The 23,950-nt window shown below is 36.9% G+C and overlaps 1 protein-coding gene across 1 annotated transcript in view; it reads left to right on the top strand.

Moving 5' to 3' along the window:
• LOC118763023 (A disintegrin and metalloproteinase with thrombospondin motifs 7-like) overlaps positions 1–23,619 on the top strand; it is a 206,659-nt gene extending 183,040 nt beyond the window's left edge. Inside the window, exon 23 of the mRNA XM_036502187.1 lies at positions 23,500–23,619. Coding sequence (XP_036358080.1) covers positions 23,500–23,597 — 98 coding nt within the window. The 3' untranslated portion in view covers positions 23,598–23,619. The remainder of the gene's footprint in view (positions 1–23,499) is intronic.
• The last annotated feature ends 331 nt before the right edge of the window (positions 23,620–23,950 follow it).

Below are 23,950 nucleotides of genomic sequence, written 5' to 3'. Positions count from 1 at the left end.
ACAGCAGCTGTTCGACATAACTCCACAAGTTATCAATGGCCGGACACTGAACGGGTGTATGCAGAATGATTTCGTCGCTCTGCGAGCACCTCAGGAAACTTCTTCTGACAGCACATCCGTGCCTGTAGAGTTTATCTCGGACCCTCAGCGATCCCCGGTAGCACAGCCAGGCCAAAGACATCTGGAAATTATCCATAACAATCCCCGACTGGAAAGTCCTCTGGAATAGACTTGCCAGTTCGTTTTCGTCGACGCCTAGGATCTCCCTGATGAAGTCGTTCCACTTCATCGCTATTAATCCTCTGTAAATATCTAAAGTGGAACATCCACCGACTTGTAGAGGACAGTGAGCGCCTTACGACATTTTAAGTGCCAAGCACCCGGTCTCTGCCTATCCTTTAGTCAGGACTGCAGTTCCATCAAGAAGACGAGCTGCGGAAAGGTGTGTCTCACAAACGGAGCCCCCACACGTTCACCTTTTAGAAATCGCTGCAGGTGGTGCAACCTGAGTGCGTGTCTGCACATTAAAAGCCATAGCATGCCTAAGCCGCCTCGCAAAGGAAGTTTGTAGCAGACCGACCACCTGATCACTAGACCGCGTCCCTTCCACAAGAAATTAAACAGGATACGCTGCAATCTAATCAAGCAAGGCACGACGGTCAGATGATAAATAATGAGAGGCGATGTAGGCATTCGCCATCTCCTCCCGACCTTTCAAGGATAACTTCCTCTCTGCTCATTTCGTCACCTCATCCCAGTTCTTATCCATCTGGAGGTCGGGACCAAACCAGACCACAAGCAGTTTAACTAGTCCGTCAGTACAGTATCCGACGACGCCGTCTGACGGCACCGATCTGCCTTTCTAGGTGCCCTGTCGCAAGCCCACCCTCTTGTCGGAGTTGATTTTAGCCATGCATGATGGTGACGTACGCGTATGTAGATACTGCTCTTCCGAGACCCAGTTTGAAAAGGATGCCCCTCAATTGTTCCAACTTCCACAGCAGTGGCTCGAGAGCCAACACGTACAGAAGAGGTGACAGCTGGCAGCCATTGAACGGACCGAGCGTGCGATATTAATCGGTTAGTGTCACAAGAGTGTTAAATTAAAGAGTGTCAGAAACCACACTCTGTGTCATGCTGAATCTCCCTGAGAATTATGTTAAGGGTACAGGTGTCTGTGGAGTGCTCAGCCACTTGCATGTTAATTTCACGAGCGGGCCGTTCCATTGATCGGATCAATTTGAACTCTTGTCATTGACAGAGTTCCAGTTACATAATCCATCCATTTCCTTTCCGAAAATTTAACAAAAATATTTATACCTTTTAACCTAACCCCTTTCTCTCATGAAAGTATTAGCTATGTGTCAGTGCCAACTAGTTCCCAGCATTCTCCTTCAGGAGGTAGCATAGTAAATTGAGAGAGGCCTGGCTAAGACAGATGATGAAAGATGTTGCTGAAGGAAATTGGATGGATGTAGAAGAAATTTCTCAAGACAGAAAATATGTGGTTTGAATTCACAAGAGTCCTATGCATCCAAAGGGTACTGGAAGATTAATGCTATACCTTGCTTTATATTGCTGTATATTGCAGAAATTCAGCCCCTAAAAACGGGTCCGAAACCGGACGCTTTAAAGACGGCTTCCAGGTAGCGATGGTCGACCCTATCGAATGCTTTTGATTGATCCAAATTGATCAGGATCCCACTGAAACTAGCAATAGTCCCAGCCCTCTCTAGAATGTATCACATAAGGTGGAGCTTGTCGTGGATAGACCTGTTTGGGATTGCACACCTTTTCGCAGAGCCTCGCGAGCGCTACCGAAAGCTACGGCGGGCCATTTAGGTACGAACAAAATTCCGCCCACCTCACCAATCAGTTGCGCGAAGTACTGCCGAAAAGCTGCACACATCTGCTGAGAACCATGTAGCGCATGCCCGTCCTGATTCGTCAAAGAGCTGATCGCGGTTTTGTTTCCACGTCGCGTCTCCACCGTTCGAGCCCATCGGAGGGCTTTAGTTCCCTCATGTTTTAGCGCACGGGCCTAAGCTCTGACAATTCAACCTTCGTGTTTTGCCTCAAAGAAAAAGTCATTCTCGCGATGCCTTTACTAATCGCCTCTTCTAGTTTGCTAACTAGTTCTCCTAATCTATTTCTTTCTATTGCTAACTCTTTGTTAAACTCTATTGATTATCCTCTAATCGCTCTCTTCGGGGCTATTCACCACCGGTTTTTAACGATTTCCCCTGTCAACTGCCGCTTAACTAGCTCTCTAATTCGGTCCCTATAATCATTGCGCGCCGGAAAGGACGCATTCAACTTTCAGTAACCGAGTTCCTGTCTACGCGTCCTATTTAAATCGACTGTACAGATCACAAATTTGTGATCTGTGTAGCCGACTAATCTGAATTGTAGGCACCCTATACTATCTTTATCTGCTGACCTAACAAATACTCTATCTACATACGATCTGGACGACTCATTCTGATTACTCCATGTCCACATTGGCACATCAGGAAAATTTAATCGATATTTGTCAGAAAGCTGAACATTTCTGAGCAGATTTTCGAATCTTTTACACCCATTTCTTCTATGTACTCAACCCACACAGTCCTTCCACGCGTCCAAAATGCTATTCCAGTCCCTCACTAGTACAAAAGTGCAAAACGTTCCTAGGAATGTTTATAGACGCCTGAAGAAATCTGGCCTCCCGGCTCCTGTCGGAGCGTAAACTGCCACCAATCTTTCTTAGTCAGGACTGGGCAGCCAGAGGCAATATGATTTATTGTTTCTTCCCCATTACCACATATTCTACAGTTACTTGTATTATTGAGTGAGCGAGCAGAGCATGCCATCAAAGTGACACTGGGGTAAAATATACGAAGCTCAGTATACCCATCATGACTACCCGTCTGATAAGGGTACACCAGGCACATGCATCACAACCATATGTGCGCGACATGGTGATCTCATATCAAGATAAACAGCACATGACCTTGCAGGTGGAGCCCAGTTAGAATTTTCTTCAGATCGAGTAACCCATCCCGCTCAAAAGGTCCCTGAATAAGGGTTGTTTAAGGACGTTGAACGAAACACCCATGTTTCCAGAGGTGAATTATTCAAACCCCAAAGAATCCTTCTCAATACATGGCTATGATGCTCCCCCACTACTTCTGCTCGTGATCAGAGATGCACATATCGTCAGCCACTAAGGGACATGCTCAACTGGTTAAGGTCAAACAACTGACAAGCAAATCTGTGGTATTGAGCAGAATATTTGCTGTAGCCCATCTTTTATACCAAGACAAAACAATGTACATGATAACACTTCCAATCAGTTAAGATCAGAAGCCATGAGAGCCACTTTGTATTATTGTATTATTATTATTATTATTATTATTATTATTATTATTATTATTATTATTATTATTATGACCGTCAGCCTGTAAAGTCCTATATTTAGGTACTACCTTCACCGCCATTCACATCCAGGACCACCAACCTACCGTCCGAGTCCGAGAAGATTGCACTTACTTTGAGATCTAAAGATTTTCAGAACAACACTGCCACACCGCGGCCTGCTCCCGACAGACTACAGGATGAGAATACCTCATAGGCTTCGAAAATGGTTGCAAAAATACCCCCTTCACAAAACACTTCTGTTTTTACCTTCTATAGAAACTGGCATTTGTTCGCATTCCCTAAAATAGAAAAGATCGGGAATGCGATTTATTTCTTCTTGGGAAACTAGTATCTGGAATTTCATAAGAGTTCCAATCCTGTTGAGTCGTGAGGTGGACATCACCTCACCTTCACAATCTCCCCATGCTCCTCCAGAATGGCTAAAACCCTCGCCGGATCATGGTGGCGCGGCACGTTCTTGACGCGAATTCGAGCCAACCTTTTACCCATGTAATGGGGAATTGTTACAAAAGCCTGGGACGTGCAAGGTATAGTAGCCATTCTTCTAGCTTCTTACTCACTGCTGCATATAGCAGTGACCATCTCATATTGTTTACCTTTCTGTATGTGTAGCATTGAGGGCCACACATCTTCGAGTAGTTTTTCAATTTCTGCCGGAGTAGGAAATTTAAGTTTCCTCTCTTTATGCGAAATAGAGGTAACTCGAAAGTGGAGCCTAAAAACAGAAACAATTCCTTTAATAGTAGGAGCATTAAGTATGATAAAAAAAAGCATACAGACAAATGCATGACAAAAATACCAGGACTTACATAGTATATATATATATATATATATATATATATATATATATATATATATATATATATATATATATATATATATATATGTATATAGGCACAGGATTGGTTGTGTGGTAAGTAGCTTGCTTACCAGCCTCATGGTTCTGGGTTCATTCCCACTGCATGGCACCTTGGGCAAGTGTCTTCTACTCTAGCCTCGGGCCGACCAAGGCCTTGTGAGTGGATTTGGTAGACGGAAACTGAAAGAAGCCCGTTGTATATATGTATATATATATATATATATATGTGTGTGTGTGTGTGTGTGTGTGTGTGTGTGTGTGTGCGTGTGTGTTTATGTGTTTGTCCCACCAACATCGCTTGACAACCGATGCTGGTGTGTTTACGTCCCCGTTACTTAGCGGTTCGGCAAAAGAGATCGATAGAATAAGTACTAAGCTTACAAAGAATAAGTCCTGGGGTCAATGTGCTCGACTAAATGCGGTGCTCCAGCATGGCAACAGTCAAATGACTGAAACAAGTAAAAGAGTAAAAGAGTATATATATATATATAAACAAGTAAAAGAATAAAGGAGTATATATACATATACATATACATATATATATATATACATATACATATACATATATATATATATATATATATATATATATATATATATATATATATATATATATATATATATATATATATATATACATATACATATATATATATATAAGCGAGAAAGAAGCAACAAGAATGGATAGGTTTTTAGTACGATCGTTTCATACAAGGACAGGTTTTATTAAAAGTTGCAAAGATTACAGCATATAAACGAGTCCCGTACTCATCAGCTAAAATACATGTAAGTTCTCTAGACATCCTAGTGTTTGAGGCTATACTCATGAAGTAATGTAGATAATTAAACAGATTTCTAAAGTTCATTAAAGTTCTTTAAAGATGATGTACAGTCTTATCACAGAATTTTAAAAAAGTTTTGATAGTATCACAGAGAAGGTGATCTAATCCATATGAATTTCCATAGATATGATGAGGGATTATATACTCACAGAAGACAAATTTATCCATTGTTAATTACAACGAGGTGGGTCTCAATTCCTGCTTATTAGCATTACAGAGAGGGTGAATTAATCCTTTGTATATATGCACAGATTCCAATGGTGTAGATGTAAATTTCCAGAGAAATGGAGATGAATTTCATATTCACAGGCGATAAATTTTACAATGGTTGAACACAATGAGGTAGGTATCAATCCTTGTTATATGATTAGGTGTTTGCCATATTAATCACATTACTGCTATTCACAAGAGGCTGTAGCTATTTAACTCTTAAAGGCTGAAGGGCTTACTAGATCGGCCAAGAATAGAGAAGGGAATAGAAGAAAGAGAGAAAATAATGGAGGAGGGAGCAAAAAGGGGGGGGGGGAAGGGGGACTAAAAGAGAAGAGAAAAGGAAACAGAGAATAAGAAGAAGAAAAAGAAAAAAGAGAAAAGAGAAAGAAATAGGGAAAGAAGGGAAAAAAAGAAAAAGAAAAAAGAGGGTTCTAGTTATACAGAAGAGCTAGTAGACTGTAAGTCTGGTTTTAATCAGCAGGCATCTAGGAACTAGAGGGGAATATTATTCTTTGACCAGTAAACCGTTAATTTATTGTTGTTGAAATCAGCTATGAGTTTAAAGAAAATCTAAAGAGATAACACAGTCAGGGGTTAAGGGGTCAGATGCTAAAATCACCAGAAAATACATTAGGAAAATCTAAGTATAATCTTATCAAAAAGTCATTAAAAATTTACTTATTTAATTTATTCATTTTATTGTCTTAAGGAGTTGTCGTTATTATTCATACATTGACTGACTACAGGTCAAATCTTATAAGATCATTTACAAGGTGTTAGGGGATTGTCTATCATAACGAAGATAATCATATTATCACCGAGGGAATAGCCTTATTTATTTAATTATGAAATAGAATTATGGGGCTACAGTAACTAATTATAATTTATTAGAGTTATGCTATTTAAATTAGATTAAGTTAGGAATTAAAATTAAATATTACAATTAAGATTTAAAATTAAGAATTTAAAAATTGTGAGTTTGAAATTAAATAAAGCCTCAATTAAGTAGCGAATAAGTACTATTCATTTCCCTGTTCTCAAAAAACTGATGCAGATATAAGGAAAAAGATAAAGATAACTGTAATGTGAGAACTCTTAATTATCTACTTAAAGCAGTGCTATACTAGTAGAAATCAAGTTATATCTATCTATCTAGTTATGAATATTCCAATCATTTAAAATATTTTAAAGTCTTCAATTTAGCGTGGACACAAACTTGACCTAGTTCGATATGGTTATTCAATAAGTTTCTATGTTTACTATGCTTTAGAATTTCGTACGTCTCCATGGAGCATAGTTGACAACCAACCCTACTATTTTTATACGGAATTGCTCTCCTAACTATTTCCCAATTAAGGGTATAATTTTTGTTATTATTTTTGAGTTCCCAGATTTTGTTTGAAAGTGTGGTGGTACCAGCTTTATGACGTAATTTAAAAGTCGAGATGTGATTTCTAACTCTGGCTAAAAAATTAATTGTACAGCCAATGTAAAAATATTTGTTATTCTCCGTGGATATGGTACATTTATAGATTACATTATTTTCCCTACATAGACCAGGTGCCGGGCATTTTGATTTTATTCTACACTTACACACAGGAGGAACAACTTCAGGCCTTGGATTATTCCTGGGTAGATGTTTAAGGTTCCTATTATTTTGATTATCATTTCTATAGTTGGTGCTGATATCTAAAGTATTGTTATTATTTATTGATCCTTCCGTTTCATCATTTAGGTGTAAAGTCCTACCAAGATTTCTTATATTATTCGTAATGTTATTATTATTGTTAGTCTTTTTATCCAACTGTATATTATTGTTATAGATATCACTGATATTTTCATTCTCCTTATTTTCTCCATTAGCCTTATTTCTATTATTTCTATTATTAACAATATTACTTCTATTAATATCGGCATTGTTATTATTACTATTAATGTTAATGTTATTAGTCATTCTGTGGTTACTAATTTCACCTATGTTTTGATAGTTCCTATTGCTGTTTTTATTGTTGGTAGTATTATTGTTATTGCTATTGGTATTCATTCTGATATTATTATTTTTATTTCTATCTTTCCTGGCTAGTTTAATGTTGTTATTATTAATTTTAGCTATTAAAGTGGACATATTTGGGAGGGTTGAATAAGAAATCCTAACTGTTTTCCTAGAAATAATTCTATGATATCTATGAGAGATAGGGAAATTTTTTTCCAGAATCACTTTGAATTTGTTCTGTATATCCGATTGTATCGCACAGTTGAAAGGAATATTCAGCCATAATATATCTTTTTTATAAAATTTAGGGTTCGTAGAATTACTACTATTCATCTCACCGGAGTTATTGTATTTATTACCATTATTTTTATTTTTATTTGTGTGCATCTTAGGTTTATCTACTTCAATCTTATCCGAGTTACCTATGTTCTGGTCAATGCTTCTATTTGAATTGTTGGGCCTGTACTCTAGATTAGCGTTTACCGTTAATTTAATTCTACTTTTATTTCGGGCTTGGTCTTTTTTGCTGCTTACGTGATTACTGATAACTTCATTATTAGGAATACGTGAGTTCTCCTTATCAACGAAGGTAATCTTTTGGTTGTATCCAGCCTTAGTTAACGCCGCATTATAATGCTCAGAATGGGAGTTAAATATATCCTTATTGGATGATAATTTTGAAATTCTTAATGAAATATTTCTTACTAAAGATTCTATTATATTTGGGGGATGATTTGATAATTTATTTACGTAATTCGTGACTTCGCCTTCCTTTCTAAATGGGTAATGTAGCTTGGAGTTAAGGTCTAGGGTAATATCTAGGAAATTAGCTATTTTAGTGCCCGGTTCATACGTTATACTGAGGTTGAAATCCTTAAAGAACTTATTAATTTTCTTTCTAATCCTTTCTATAACAGATTTATTATTACTAGGGATAACAAACAGAGCATCATCCCTATATAGACCCCCCTGTATTTCTGGGATATCCTTGCTTATGCATTTTAATAGATATGCGCCTACTAGGTTGGTTACCTCAGCCGAATCACTGGAACCCATTGGTATATCAAAAAAATTTGGTGTATCTGCTCTAGTCCATAATTTATCTTCAAATTCAATAAATGTCTTCCTAGCTAGTAGCACAATATTGATTTCTTCTCTAGTTATGAGGGAGCGATTCATGGCAAATATTAGTGATTTGTTGAGTAAGATAGGGGAAATGCTAGAGTAATAACTATTAATATCGAACTGAATAAAAGACAGACTACTAGTATTAGTTAGAGAGTTAAACCATTTTAGAACTTCGTCGGTACTTAGCCATAGGTTTAAGGGGAGAAGAGGGGTTATTTGGGGTAGAACAGTATCCAGGATAGATTTACTAAGTCGGCCAATGTCCGACTTAGTTGGACAGATCAGCCTTACTGAGGGGTTATCCAAGAAGTCCTTTTTGTGGTCTTTAAGGTTGATCCTGGGCTCACAGGGTTTAAGTGGCTCCTAATTAGGAAAGAACTAAACTCCAAATATAAAATTACAACTAAGAACAATTTGAAAAAAGTAAACATGGAAATGAAAGAGATCATGGAGAAACTAAATTTAACAGATAGAACGGAGCCACTTAAACCCTGTGAGCCCAGGATCAACCTTAAAGACCACAAAAAGGACTTCTTGGATAACCCCTCAGTAAGGCTGATCTGTCCAACTAAGTCGGACATTGGCCGACTTAGTAAATCTATCCTGGATACTGTTCTACCCCAAATAACCCCTCTTCTCCCCTTAAACCTATGGCTAAGTACCGACGAAGTTCTAAAATGGTTTAACTCTCTAACTAATACTAGTAGTCTGTCTTTTATTCAGTTCGATATTAATAGTTATTACTCTAGCATTTCCCCTATCTTACTCAACAAATCACTAATATTTGCCATGAATCGCTCCCTCATAACTAGAGAAGAAATCAATATTGTGCTACTAGCTAGGAAGACATTTATTGAATTTGAAGATAAATTATGGACTAGAGCAGATACACCAAATTTTTTTGATATACCAATGGGTTCCAGTGATTCGGCTGAGGTAACCAACCTAGTAGGCGCATATCTATTAAAATGCATAAGCAAGGATATCCCAGAAATACAGGGGGGTCTATATAGGGATGATGCTCTGTTTGTTATCCCTAGTAATAATAAATCTGTTATAGAAAGGATTAGAAAGAAAATTAATAAGTTCTTTAAGGATTTCAACCTCAGTATAACGTATGAACCGGGCACTAAAATAGCTAATTTCCTAGATATTACCCTAGACCTTAACTCCAAGCTACATTACCCATTTAGAAAGGAAGGCGAAGTCACGAATTACGTAAATAAATTATCAAATCATCCCCCAAATATAATAGAATCTTTAGTAAGAAATATTTCATTAAGAATTTCAAAATTATCATCCAATAAGGATATATTTAACTCCCATTCTGAGCATTATAATGCGGCGTTAACTAAGGCTGGATACAACCAAAAGATTACCTTCGTTGATAAGGAGAACTCACGTATTCCTAATAATGAAGTTATCAGTAATCACGTAAGCAGCAAAAAGACCAAGCCCGAAATAAAAGTAGAATTAAATTAACGGTAAACGCTAATCTAGAGTACAGGCCCAACAATTCAAATAGAAGCATTGACCAGAACATAGGTAACTCGGATAAGATTGAAGTAGATAAACCTAAGATGCACACAAATAAAAATAAAAATAATGGTAATAAATACAATAACTCCGGTGAGATGAATAGTAGTAATTCTACGAACCCTAAATTTTATAAAAAAGATATATTATGGCTGAATATTCCTTTCAACTGTGCGATACAATCGGATATACAGAACAAATTCAAAGTGATTCTGGAAAAAAATTTCCCTATCTCTCATAGATATCATAGAATTATTTCTAGGAAAACAGTTAGGATTTCTTATTCAACCCTCCCAAATATGTCCACTTTAATAGCTAAAATTAATAATAACAACATTAAACTAGCCAGGAAAGATAGAAATAAAAATAATAATATCAGAATGAATACCAATAGCAATAACAATAATACTACCAACAATAAAAACAGCAATAGGAACTATCAAAACATAGGTGAAATTAGTAACCACAGAATGACTAATAACATTAACATTAATAGTAATAATAACAATGCCGATATTAATAGAAGTAATATTGTTAATAATAGAAATAATAGAAATAAGGCTAATGGAGAAAATAAGGAGAATGAAAATATCAGTGATATCTATAACAATAATATACAGTTGGATAAAAAGACTAACAATAATAATAACATTACGAATAATATAAGAAATCTTGGTAGGACTTTACACCTAAATGATGAAACGGAAGGATCAATAAATAATAACAATACTTTAGATATCAGCACCAACTATAGAAATGATAATCAAAATAATAGGAACCTTAAACATCTACCCAGGAATAATCCAAGGCCTGAAGTTGTTCCTCCTGTGTGTAAGTGTAGAATAAAATCAAAATGCCCGGCACCTGGTCTATGTAGGGAAAATAATGTAATCTATAAATGTACCATATCCACGGAGAATAACAAATATTTTTACATTGGCTGTACAATTAATTTTTTAGCCAGAGTTAGAAATCACATCTCGACTTTTAAATTACGTCATAAAGCTGGTACCACCACACTTTCAAACAAAATCTGGGAACTCAAAAATAATAACAAAAATTATACCCTTAATTGGGAAATAGTTAGGAGAGCAATTCCGTATAAAAATAGTAGGGTTGGTTGTCAACTATGCTCCATGGAGACGTACGAAATTCTAAAGCATAGTAAACATAGAAACTTATTGAATAACCATATCGAACTAGGTCAAGTTTGTGTCCACGCTAAATTGAAGACTTTAAAATATTTTAAATGATTGGAATATTCATAACTAGATAGATAGATATAACTTGATTTCTACTAGTATAGCACTGCTTTAAGTAGATAATTAAGAGTTCTCACATTACAGTTATCTTTATCTTTTTCCTTATATCTGCATCAGTTTTTTGAGAACAGGGAAATGAATAGTACTTATTCGCTACTTAATTGAGGCTTTATTTAATTTCAAACTCACAATTTTTAAATTCTTAATTTTAAATCTTAATTGTAATATTTAATTTTAATTCCTAACTTAATCTAATTTAAATAGCATAACTCTAATAAATTATAATTAGTTACTGTAGCCCCATAATTCTATTTCATAATTAAATAAATAAGGCTATTCCCTCGGTGATAATATGATTATCTTCGTTATGATAGACAATCCCCTAACACCTTGTAAATGATCTTATAAGATTTGACCTGTAGTCAGTCAATGTATGAATAATAACGACAACTCCTTAAGACAATAAAATGAATAAATTAAATAAGTAAATTTTTAATGACTTTTTGATAAGATTATACTTAGATTTTCCTAATGTATTTTCTGGTGATTTTAGCATCTGACCCCTTAACCCCTGACTGTGTTATCTCTTTAGATTCTCTTTAAACTCATAGCTGATTTCAACAACAATAAATTAACGGTTTACTGGTCAAAGAATAATATTCCCCTCTAGTTCCTAGATGCCTGCTGATTAAAACCAGACTTACAGTCTACTAGCTCTTCTGTATAACTAGAACCCTCTTTTTTTCTTTTTCTTTTTTTCCCTTCTTTCCCTATTTCTTTCTCTTTTCTCTTTTTTCTTTTTCTTCTTCTTATTCTCTGTTTCCTTTTCTCTTCTCTTTTAGTCCCCCTTTCCCCCCCCCCTTTTTGCTCCCTCCTCCATTATTTTCTCTCTTTTCTTCTATTCCCTTCTCTATTCTTGGCCGATCTAGTAAGCCCTTCAGCCTTTAAGAGTTAAATAGCTACAGCCTCTTGTGAATAGCAGTAATGTGATTAATATGGCAAACACCTAATCATATAACAAGGATTGATACCTACCTCATTGTGTTCAACCATTGTAAAATTTATCGCCTGTGAATATGAAATTCATCTCCATTTCTCTGGAAATTTACATCTACACCATTGGAATCTGTGCATATATACAAAGGATTAATTCACCCTCTCTGTAATGCTAATAAGCAGGAATTGAGACCCACCTCGTTGTAATTAACAATGGATAAATTTGTCTTCTGTGAGTATATAATCCCTCATCATATCTATGGAAATTCATATGGATTAGATCACCTTCTCTGTGATACTATCAAAACTTTTTTAAAATTCTGTGATAAGACTGTACATCATCTTTAAAGAACTTTAATGAACTTTAGAAATCTGTTTAATTATCTACATTACTTCATGAGTATAGCCTCAAACACTAGGATGTCTAGAGAACTTACATGTATTTTAGCTGATGAGTACGGGACTCGTTTATATGCTGTAATCTTTGCAACTTTTAATAAAACCTGTCCTTGTATGAAACGATCGTACTAAAAACCTATCCATTCTTGTTGCTTCTTTCTCGCTTATAATCACCCCACATTACTGTATTGTTAAATCAGTATAGTTTTTTTTTGGTGCATCTAAGTTAGGTACCATATTCAAGTAAATTTTTTAAAATTAACTTGAATCTTTATTGCTCTTTGTATATATATATATATATATATATATATATACACACATATACAGAAAATAGCCCTATTAGGCACCGCATACATCCTACGTAAAACACTTCAATACAGTCAAAATGAGAACATCACAATAGAATACAGCATAACCAAGGCACAAAGCTGCGATCGGTAGTGCAGTGAAACCATGTGATACAAATAAGACTGAATAGTAGTAGTAGTAGTAGTAGTAGTAGTAGTAGTAGTAGTAGTAGTAGTAAGTATTATTATTCTTATTATCATCATCATCATCATCATCATCATCATTATTATTATGAGTATTCTTCTTCTTCTTCTTCTTCTTCTTCTTCTTCTTATTATTATTATTATTATTATTATTATTAATATTATTTATAGGACTGAGGTAATAGAAGAGTGCCATTGTTATCAAGTGAACGATATTTCGATATCTCGTGTGTCTTCTACAGGTTCAAAAAATAAACTTGTCAATCTACTTCATTTTGGTTAATATTTATAGTTTTGTGGAAGACAACGAGATATCGTTCACTTGATAACAATGGTACTCTACTACTACTACTACTACTACTACTACTACTACTACTACTACTATTATTATTATTGAGTGAGAGAGCAGTGCATGCTACCAAAGTGACGCTGGAGTAAAATATACGAAGCCCAGTATACCCATCATGATTACCCGTCTGATAAGGGTACACTAGGCACATGCATCACAGCCATATTGGTGCGACATGGTGATCTCATATTAAGATAAACAGCGCATGAGCTTGCAGGTGGGGCCCTGTTAGAATTTACTTCTGGTCGAGTAACCCATCCCGCTCAAAAGGTCCCTGAATAAGGGTTGTTTAAGGATGCTGTACGAAACACCCATGTTTCCAAAGGTGAATTATTCAGACCTCTAAGAATTCCTTTCAACACATGGCTATGATGCTCCCCCACTACTTCTGCTCGTGATCAGAGATGCACATATCGTCAGCCACTAAGGAACATGCTCAACTGTTTAAGGTTAAACATCTGACAAGCAACTCTGTGGTATTGAGCAGAATATGTGCTGTAGCCCATCTTTTATACTGTAAGAAATAGGATCACGCTTAGTCGTATCGTGTAGGAAATACGATTGCACGCGGTTCTACTCTTAACGAATTATTCAAAGCCATAAAATACATACAAACGATAATAGGACATAAGTGAATTGACACAAGTCTTCTGTTGGTAGATAAATATTATTTATTTTACATATTTTACAATCATGTGGATTCTAAGAGTTCGTAAGCGTTAGCATGTTTTGTGTCTGTGTGTTCGGGTGGCGTGAACCATACCCAAAGGTACTGAACATAGAAGTAGCAGAGACAATCGCATATCTCTAAGTTGAGCAGCAGGGGCCTAAGTTAGTTCTTAGAAGAACTGGAACCCAAGACCTAAGTGTCTGTGAACCCTGCTTTATATACTATTCGGTTGGCTCACCGAACTCCAGAAAATGGAATTTTAACCGAAAGTCTTGATTGGCTGATTCGCAATTATGGCGCGAAATAAGTCGAGACAATTCGCGTCACGTGTCCATCAGTGGCGCGGACTTCGTAGGGACCCTCGTGTCACATGTCAACCAGTGGCGCGAAATAAGTCGAGACAATTCGCGTCACGTGTGCATCAGTGGCGCGGACTTCGTAGGGACCCTCGTGTCACATGTCAACCAGTGGCGCGAAACACGTAGAGACCACTCGTGTCACCTGTCAGCCAATCAAGTTAGTGTTTAGAACAAGAACAAGTTGACCAAAGATGGTTGTAACCTCAAACGAGATCATTTCTGCCTTGCCCTTCACACAGTCAAGATATTAACAATCGCTATGGTCATATTTCAAAAAGGCTGAAATTGCCACGCTACAATACCAGGACAAAACAATGTACATGATAACACTTCCAATCAGTTAAGATCAGAAGCCATGAGAGCCACTGCCTGGTACTGCATTATTATTATTATTATTATTATTATTATTATCATCATCATCATCATCATTATCATTATCATTTTTATTATTATTATTATTATTATTATTATTATTATTATTATTATTATTATTATTTTAAAAAGGATTGACGTAACTCTACATAAAGGTAAACAGACAAGACGAAGAGCACGATGCGATAGCAATAGATATTTTATTGGTTGAACGATATTTCGACAGTAAGCCTGTCTTTGTCGAGTTCAAATTAAAAAGTAATAAAAATTCAAAATTATAAAAATCTAAATCTAAAGTATGAACGAGAGCAAACAGTGTCAATTTTATAACAGGCGAAAAGAAAAATGAGGAAGAAAAAAGAAGAATACTTAATCAAGCAGGTTTGTGTAAATTTGATGATATTCTCCTGTCATTTAATTATTTCCTCCATGGTGTGATGTTGATAACCCACAAAGTATTTCTCCTCATGCATTTTGACAAGTGAAAGTGAAATAGATTCAGAATATTTTCTGAGAATATGCACTTTCAAGTCTTTTTCAAAATTGCAGCCGTTTGAAACAAAATGTTCAGCTAGTTCTGTTTGAAATAGATATTGCCTCAGCCGCCTATTGTAGATTTTAGACGGAATAAGAATATAAGAGAATTATTGACCTCTATTTCTGACTCCAAGAAAACTAACATTGGAATATCTACACGCTGTACCTTAAAGAACAGCCGCAAGAGAGGTAAGCCCTGTTCATTGTGCAACAACATGAGTGAAGGGAATTCCATTAGGAATCATAACAGAAATGTTATGATTTATACAGAAGGTGGGACATGTAGAAATTCCCATTTGGTGTACGCGGTAGAATGCACGAAACACAACTTGATTTATGTTGGATGTACAACAGAACAATTAAACAAAAGATTTAATGGGCACAGATATGAGGTCAGGCACAATAACAATAGTTCAACAGAACCTGCTGAACATTTTGCTTCAAACGGCTGCAATTTTGAAAAAGACTTGAAAGTGCATTTTCTCAGAAAATATTCTGAATCTACTTCACTTTCACTTGTCAAAATGCACGAGGAGAAATATGTTTGCAGTTTATTAACATTACGCCCTGGAGATATGAATAAAATAGTAGGAAAATATCAAATTTACACAAAACCGTTTGATTAAGTAATGTTTTTTCTTTCCGCTTTTTTCTGTCTTTTTCTTTTCGCTTGTTATAAAATTGGAACTTTGCGCCTGTTATAAAATTGACTGATGTCATTCCATCAACGTGTGGACGCTGGTTGCTCCCTTCCATACTTTAGATTTGAATTTCTATAATCTTGAATTTTTATCACTTTCCATTTTGAACTCGACGAAGAGAGGCTTGCTGTCGAAATATCGTTCAACCAATAAAATATCTATTGCTATCGCATCGAACTCTTCGTCTTGTCTATTATTATTGTTTTTATTATTATTTTCTTTACATAGCTTTTAATGCTGGAGATGTACTACAGTGTCTTTCCAGACCGGGCGTTGTGAGTGTTTATTGAGCGAAAACACCTAAAGCTCCACGAGGCTCCGGCAGGGGATGGTGGTGATCCCTGCTGTACTCTTTCACCACAACTTTCTCTCACTCTTACTTCCTGTTTCTGTTGTACCTGTATTTCAAAGGGCCAGCCTTGTCACTCGCTGTGTCACGCTGAATATCCCCGAGAACTACGTTAAGGGTACACGTGTCTGTGGAGTGCTCATCCACTTACACGTTAATTTCACGAGCAGGCTGTTCCGTTGATTCGAATCAACCGGAACCCTCGTCGTCGTAACCGACGGAGTGCTTCCACATTCCACTACAGTGTCAGCTTAGTTCACTACCAGTGAATTAAGGTAACACGCCTTATTTTTCGAGCACCTTTCGGAGTATTCAAGCAGTTCCAAACAGTGCTGTTTTCTGTAAGTTCTCCACCCTTATTGCGGCCCCTATTTGTTCCACGTACTTCTCAAAATTTTTACTCACTGTTCCCAGGGCTCCGACAATTATTGGTACTACTACCACCTTTTTCATCGACCACAACTGCTTAACCTCCCAAGCTAACCTGTCATATTTATTGACTTTTCTTTCTTCCTTATCTCATCCCTTGTTGTCAACTGGACATGCTATATCTATGTTCCAGCATAGTTTGCTTTCTTTCTCAATTAAGACTATGTCTGGCTTCCTATTCTCTATCTCATAGTCGCACTGAATCATAAAATCCCACAGGATCTTTGCATTATCATTTTCGATTATGCTTTCGGGTTTGTGGTCGTACCAATTTTTTGCTCTGTCAAGTCTATACTTGTTGCAAAGTGCCCAATAGACAAGCCTGGCTATATTGTCGTGGTGTCTCTTATGTTCCTTCTGGGCTACTGGCGTCAATTGGCTGGTAATATGCCATACAGTTTTACCATTTTGTCCACAGATTCTGCACTTATCATTTTCTGATGCGTTGTCTATTCTGTATTTTATGTAGTTTATTCTTAGTGCTTGCTCTTGGGAAGCACAGATTAGATCCTCCGTTTCCGGTTTCAAATCAGTTTTAGTCATCCACAGACATCTGTTTCTCTGTCTGACTTATTTTCAACATCCCTATAAAATTGTCCATGCATTCTTTTCTTTACCCAACTATTTTCACTTTCATTCGTTTTCAAGTGTTTGTATAGTGCTTTATCTTTGCAATCTTTCATCCCACACAGGCCTGACCTTCTTACTTTTAATAATAGCAGTTCTGTGGCATTTTTTACATACCATGCTATGTTGTTTTCTTCTGCTCTAATACTGTGTTCGCATCCAATAAGTCCGCTTCACTCTTTTTGCCTTGGTACATACAGTCTGTCTGTGTCATTTTTGGGTGGAGTATCCCATATCTAGTTAGCAGCTTCTTTGTCTTTCTGTCTAAGCTGTTTAGTTCGTCTACTGTCCATGCGATTATCTCTGTTCTATATCTAAGGAGAGAAATCGCCCAGGTTTTGATAGCTTCAATCTTATTCCGTCCGTTTAATTTCGACTTAAGCATCAGTCTCAGTCTGCGCAAGTACTCCACCTTAAATGTTTCTGCCATTTCTTTCTCCATCAATTTATCCATTTGCAATACCCCCAAGTACTTATAGCCCGTCTCTTCTATCTGCTTCATAACATCCCCCAACCGTATCGCTAGTCCGTCCATACATTTTATTTTGTCTGTCTTCAAAACTAACACACCACACTTTTTCAGTCCCAACTCCATTCTGATATCAGCTCTGAAAGTATTACATAGTATCAACGAGGGAACTGACTTGGGATTCATCTTTACCATAAAGTTTGAAGTCATCCATGAATAACAAATGGTTGACGTTTTGTAGGCGGCTTTTGAATACACACCTAGCTTTTGCTTTCCTCAGAATCAGTGTTAGCAGTATGAAGCACAGTACAAAGATCAATAGGGACAGGCTGTATCTAAGTACAGTTTTGTCTATCAGGAATTGATCCTTGGTACATCTGCACTTACGTTTGCAACCCTTCTGCTCACGTGGAAGGACTCTATTTGTTTTCCAGATGTTCGTACATTGACTCTGCGATTATTCCAGTCAATAATTTCCACATAAGTGGTAAGCAGGATATCGGCCTGTAATTGTCTACCGTGTTGCCTTTTTCGTTGTTTTTCAGGCACAGCACTGTCCTACCCAATGTCAACCACTCTGGTGTTACCTGGTCGGCATTTAACAAGGTGTTGAGTTGCGCAGCTATTCGTACTTGACATTCACCAAATCTTTTGATCCAGTAGCTTTGAACTCCCCCTGGTCCCGGGGCCTTCCAGTTGCTCATTTTTTGTTGATTTCCTTCACTACCCTAACTGAAATGACTAGTTCTGCCTGTTTGGGGCAGACTACCGTTTGTTGCAGTTCTTGCGATCATTCAGCATTCTTCTTGTGCACATTGTCTTTGCTCCAGATGTCATTCCAAAACCTTTGACTTTCATTGTTATCTGGTATCAACGTTTCATCTGTACACTCTCCATTTATTTTTTTATAGAATCTCTTCTGATCTACTCTGAATAACCTATTCTGGTGGTAACCCTTCATTCTTTGGTCGTATCTTACCATACTTGCTTTCTTTGCAATGAGGTGCTGTTTCAGTTCCTCCATTACCACTTTCAGGCCCTTTCTTTCAATATTATACTTCCATTTCACCGCCCTGTATTTTTGTTCGCTTTTAAGCTCCTCTTTCTCTTTTCGGTTTAACACAGAAATTTCCTTCGGAGGCATATCTAACTCTGCCTGCATTCTTCTTTTCCACCATGGATCTTTTCTTTTGTCACTCTCATTATATTTCTTTTTCTTGACATCAGCACCCATGTTTTCTGCTACAACAATATTTGCTGCCTTGATCAAATTATTTGTTTCTGTGATGTTGTTTGTTCTGTTGTATTTCAGAATTTCATTGACATTTTTCGTTTCTTGGCTCAATTTCAACCGATCAACCTTTATAAGGTTGCAAATAATGTCGCTATCGTTCTCCTGTACTCTTGCCTTTATTCTGTCGTAGATTGCCTTTTGTTCATTTGTCATGTCACCATTAGTTTTATTGTCTTCTTTCAGATCTTCTATATGTCTCTCATCAAGTAAACTACCACAGCTCCTTTCCTGTGCTATGAGATTACTTCTATTAGTAAGAACTGCATTTTCATCGTTATTACTGCTGCTATTTTCCAAGACCCGTCTTTTGATAGTTTTGAGCTCTACTTCTGTGAACCAACGATTTTTTCTAATTGCTCTAGCTTGATCGCATTGTCTCTGTTCCGTGAGTTGAAACAGTCCCTTTTCCCTCCGATGATCATACATACGTTGTCAGTAACCCCTAATTTGAGTACCATTTTCATCTACCGGGTTGCTCAATTAGTAACACTCCATGACCACAGCATTAATTTGCTTGCTCCATCTACGCCGTGTGTGGTGGTCAGTTTCTGGATATCGACAGGCTGGAGTCGGACCAGAATCTCTGAGCCTGTCGGGTGCAACACTATCACCATCAACGGCTTCAGTTTCATTACCACCGTTATTCTCAATATTTTGTTTTTTCATCGTCAATCATATGAAGTAGCGATTATCAGGTTGCGCAATAACCAGTGTTTTTATTATTATTATTATTATTATTATTATTATTATTATTATTATTATTATTATTATTGTTATTATTATTATCATTATTATTATTATCATTATTATTATTATTATTATTATTTCAAATTCTTGCCACAGGAGCAGCTTGGGGGAAGTAGGGATGAGTCGATTATATTGACCCCAGTGTTCAACTGGTTCTTATTTTATCGATCCCGAAAGGATGAAAGGCAAAGTCAACCTCGGCGGAATTCGAACTCAGAACGTAGCGACAGACGAATTACTGCTAAGCATTTCGCCCAGCATGCTAACTATTCTGCCAGCTCGCCGCCTTGGTAATAATAATAATAATAATAATAATAATAATAATAATAATAATAATAATGACAACGTTTCTCCAAAAGAAATGGAGAAACTTTCAAAATACAAAGACTTGGAAATAGAGGTAACTCGAATGTGGAATCTAAAAACAGAAACAATTCCTATCATAGTAGGCGCATTAGGTATGATAAAAAATATTCAGACAAATACATAACAAAAACACCAGGACTTACAAATGTATATAACATACAGAAAATTGCACTACTAGGCACTGCACATCCTACGTAAAACACTTTCAATACAGTAACCATAAGAGCATCACAGCAAACCACAGTACATACACAAGGCACACAAAGTTGCACTCGGTAGTGAAGTGAAAGCACGCTATAAAAATAAAACTACTGAATAACAATAATAATAATAATAATAATAATAATAATAATAATAATAATAATAATAATAATAATAATAACAACATCGAATAATAATCCTTTCTACTATAGACACAAGACTTGAAATTGTAGGGGAGGGGATTAGTCGATTACATCGACCCCACAGCTCACTGGTACTTATTTCATCGACCCCAAAAGGAAGGAAGGAAGGAAAACGAAGTAATAGTAGTAGTAGTAGTAGTAGTAGAAGAAGAAGAAGAAGAAGAAGAAGGAATTATAATAATGTCTTCAATGTTAACAAATGATAAAAAATGACAGTTTTATTTATCTGTTCTTCAGCTCTGTTCTCCATTAGCCTCTCAGTATAACAAAACAACTATACATATCTGCCATTCATTGCTGTATAAAAGTGATTTGTGCCTCACCATCCTAAACATTAGCCAATAAACCAAAAGTAAACCTCATAAACCACATGCAACTTTTGGACATGTTTACCAAACAGATTATTTGACAATGTATAATGCAAATACTGCTTTAAAAATATTTGGGTTTAGTCCCATAGCATTGCACCCTGGGCAAATGTCTTCTAATAAAGTGGTCTTCACGAGGTCACATACTGAAAAGACGGAAGTGGTAAAAAAGGAGGAACATGTTTTCAAAAACAGGAGAGCTGAATCAAAGAAGGAATGGTAAACAAAGGTGTGCGAGATGACAAGGGTGTGTGTGTGAGTGTGTGCGTGTGTGTGTGAGTGTGTGCGTGTGTGTGTATGTGTGTATATGGTGGACTATGGCTAGTGGCAAGCAGCAGTAGAATTAAAGGAGTGGTGTGGGGGTACCCTAACGAGTCAGGACGGCAGGTCAGAAACAGGGAGGTATGTGTGTGTGCGTGTATATGTCTCGTGTGTGTTTTGTTGTAGTATGTGTGTGTGTACGTGTGCATTTTTTGTGTGTATGGCGAGTAACTGTGCTTAACTAAGTGTATGTGTGCGTGTGTGTGTGCTTGTACGTGCGTATATGTATAATTGTGTGCATGTATGTATGTGTGTGCGTGTATGTATGGTTGTGTGCCGTATGGGATGTGTGTGTGGGCTCATTTGTGTGTGTGTGCGTGTGCGTGTGTATGTATGTGAGTTGAGTTTTTTTGCGCGTGTGCGTGCGTATGTGTGCGCATGTTTTGGTGTGCGTATGTGTCTGTGTGTCTGCTTATATGTGTGTACGTATGTGTATGTGTGCGTGCGCGTGGAGGTATATGTTGTGTGTGTGTATATGTGTCGGTGTGTATGTGAATTCGTGTGTGTTTGTACGTGTGTAAGTGTGTGTGCGTGTATTGTATATATATATGTAAATGTGTGTGTGTACGTGCGTGGGAGTGAATGTATGTATGTATGTGTGTGTGTGTACAAAATATAGGGGTATTATATGCGTGTTTATATGTTTATATGTGTGTATATATATGCATGCAAGGACACACTTCGCAACTGAAAGAATGATGGAAAGACTCTTGCGGTGACGGGTGCATGAGAATCCCCAGGCACAACGCACTCGCCCAGACGCGCACCCGAGATAACGCCAGACCCCACAGGCATGCGTGCATGCATGTATGTATGTGTGCGCGCGCGCATGTGTATGTATGTCCGTATGAGTGTATGTAAGTATGTGTGTGTGTATATATGTATGTGTATGTGTGCATGTATGTATGTGTGTGTGGATGTGTGTATGTATGTATGTGTGTATGTGTGGGAGTGTGTGTGTGTATGTATGTATGTATGTGTGTGTATGTATGTATGTGTGCATGCGTGTATGTGTGTGTGTATGTATGTATGTGTGCATGCGTGTATGTGTGTATGTGTGTGTATGTATGTATGCATGCATGTGCGTATGTATGTGTGTGTGTGTGCATGTGTGTATGTATATGTGTATGTGCGTATATGTGTGTGTATGTGTGTGTGTGTATGTGTGTGTGTGTATGTATGCGTGAATGCGTGTGTGTATATATGTATGTGTGTATGTAAGGTTGTTTATTGAAGACCAGTAGTCGCTCATGCATACCTACCTCCCATCTCCATGCCACCAGTGTTTTCCAAGGGAAAGGCAAAGGCCGATGCAGCTTGGCACCTGTGACGTCGCAACTCATTTCTACAGCTCTGTGAACTGGAGCAACTTGAAATAAAGTGTCTTGCTCAAGAACACAACACGCAGTGCGGTCCGAGATTCGAGCTCACAACATCACGATCGTAAGCTCGACGCTCTAACCACTGAGCCATGCGCCTTCAAAATTTCTATTATTTACATACACACACACACACACACACACATACATATATATATATATATATATATATATATATATATATACACACACACACATATATACATGGAAACGCGCACACACACGCACACACACATACACACGTCATAGCATATTACTAGCAACTAGTTCACTTAATTATTGATGAGGTAAGCAGTGTTTTTAATATTGTATTTATACCATCAAAAATATCTATTCAAGCTTTGTGAAGCCTCTTATTGTGTGGCTTTGTTTACATGGTCTCTGTGGATAGATAAGAGATATATGCGTGACTCTTGATAAGTGTTCACTCTTTCCTGAGAGATTATGTATCAGCATTTATTAATACTTGCCCAGTAGAGGCTAAAACGTGTACTACTCTGATATAAAGATTCACCTCATAGTACAGTTACAGTAAAAATGCAAGTATAATGAAATTAACGACCTACTAGATAGTGTGAGTTTATTAAATGAAATAATTTTAATGTAATCTTTTTTACAGCTGTATCTGATGGTCACTTATGTGGCGAAGGAGTGGACCAGAGAAATATGAATGCTGCTGTCTCACCTGAAGAAGCACAACGATTCAGTGGAAATTAAACCAAATTGCTGTATATTTCATCTAAACCTAATGATGTCAAGCACAGAATTTGAAATATATAAATTATTTCAAAAGTGAAATTATGTAACTCTTTCATTTCTTTCTCTATTCATAAATCCCATTCGGAACCCGAGAATATCATTTTTGAAAATATATTTCTAGGCCCCCATGCGTGCGTACATACATACATACATACATACATGGTGGCTGCCTCCTCGTTATCGAGTATGGGCATTGCACGAAGCTTAATGTTGTTATCGTGCAATGCCTGTGCAAGAAGATTTTGTTTTTAAAGTGAGGAAAGGCTGTGCACTGAGTCAATCCCACTCACTAAATAATAGCAGCCATAATC

Source organism: Octopus sinensis, linkage group LG4 (assembly GCF_006345805.1).
Source record: "Octopus sinensis linkage group LG4, ASM634580v1, whole genome shotgun sequence".
NCBI classification, from domain to species: Eukaryota; Metazoa; Mollusca; class Cephalopoda; order Octopoda; family Octopodidae; genus Octopus; species Octopus sinensis.
The sequence above is the reverse complement of the archived record's forward strand: the minus strand, read 5'-3'. Positions and strand labels throughout refer to the sequence as shown.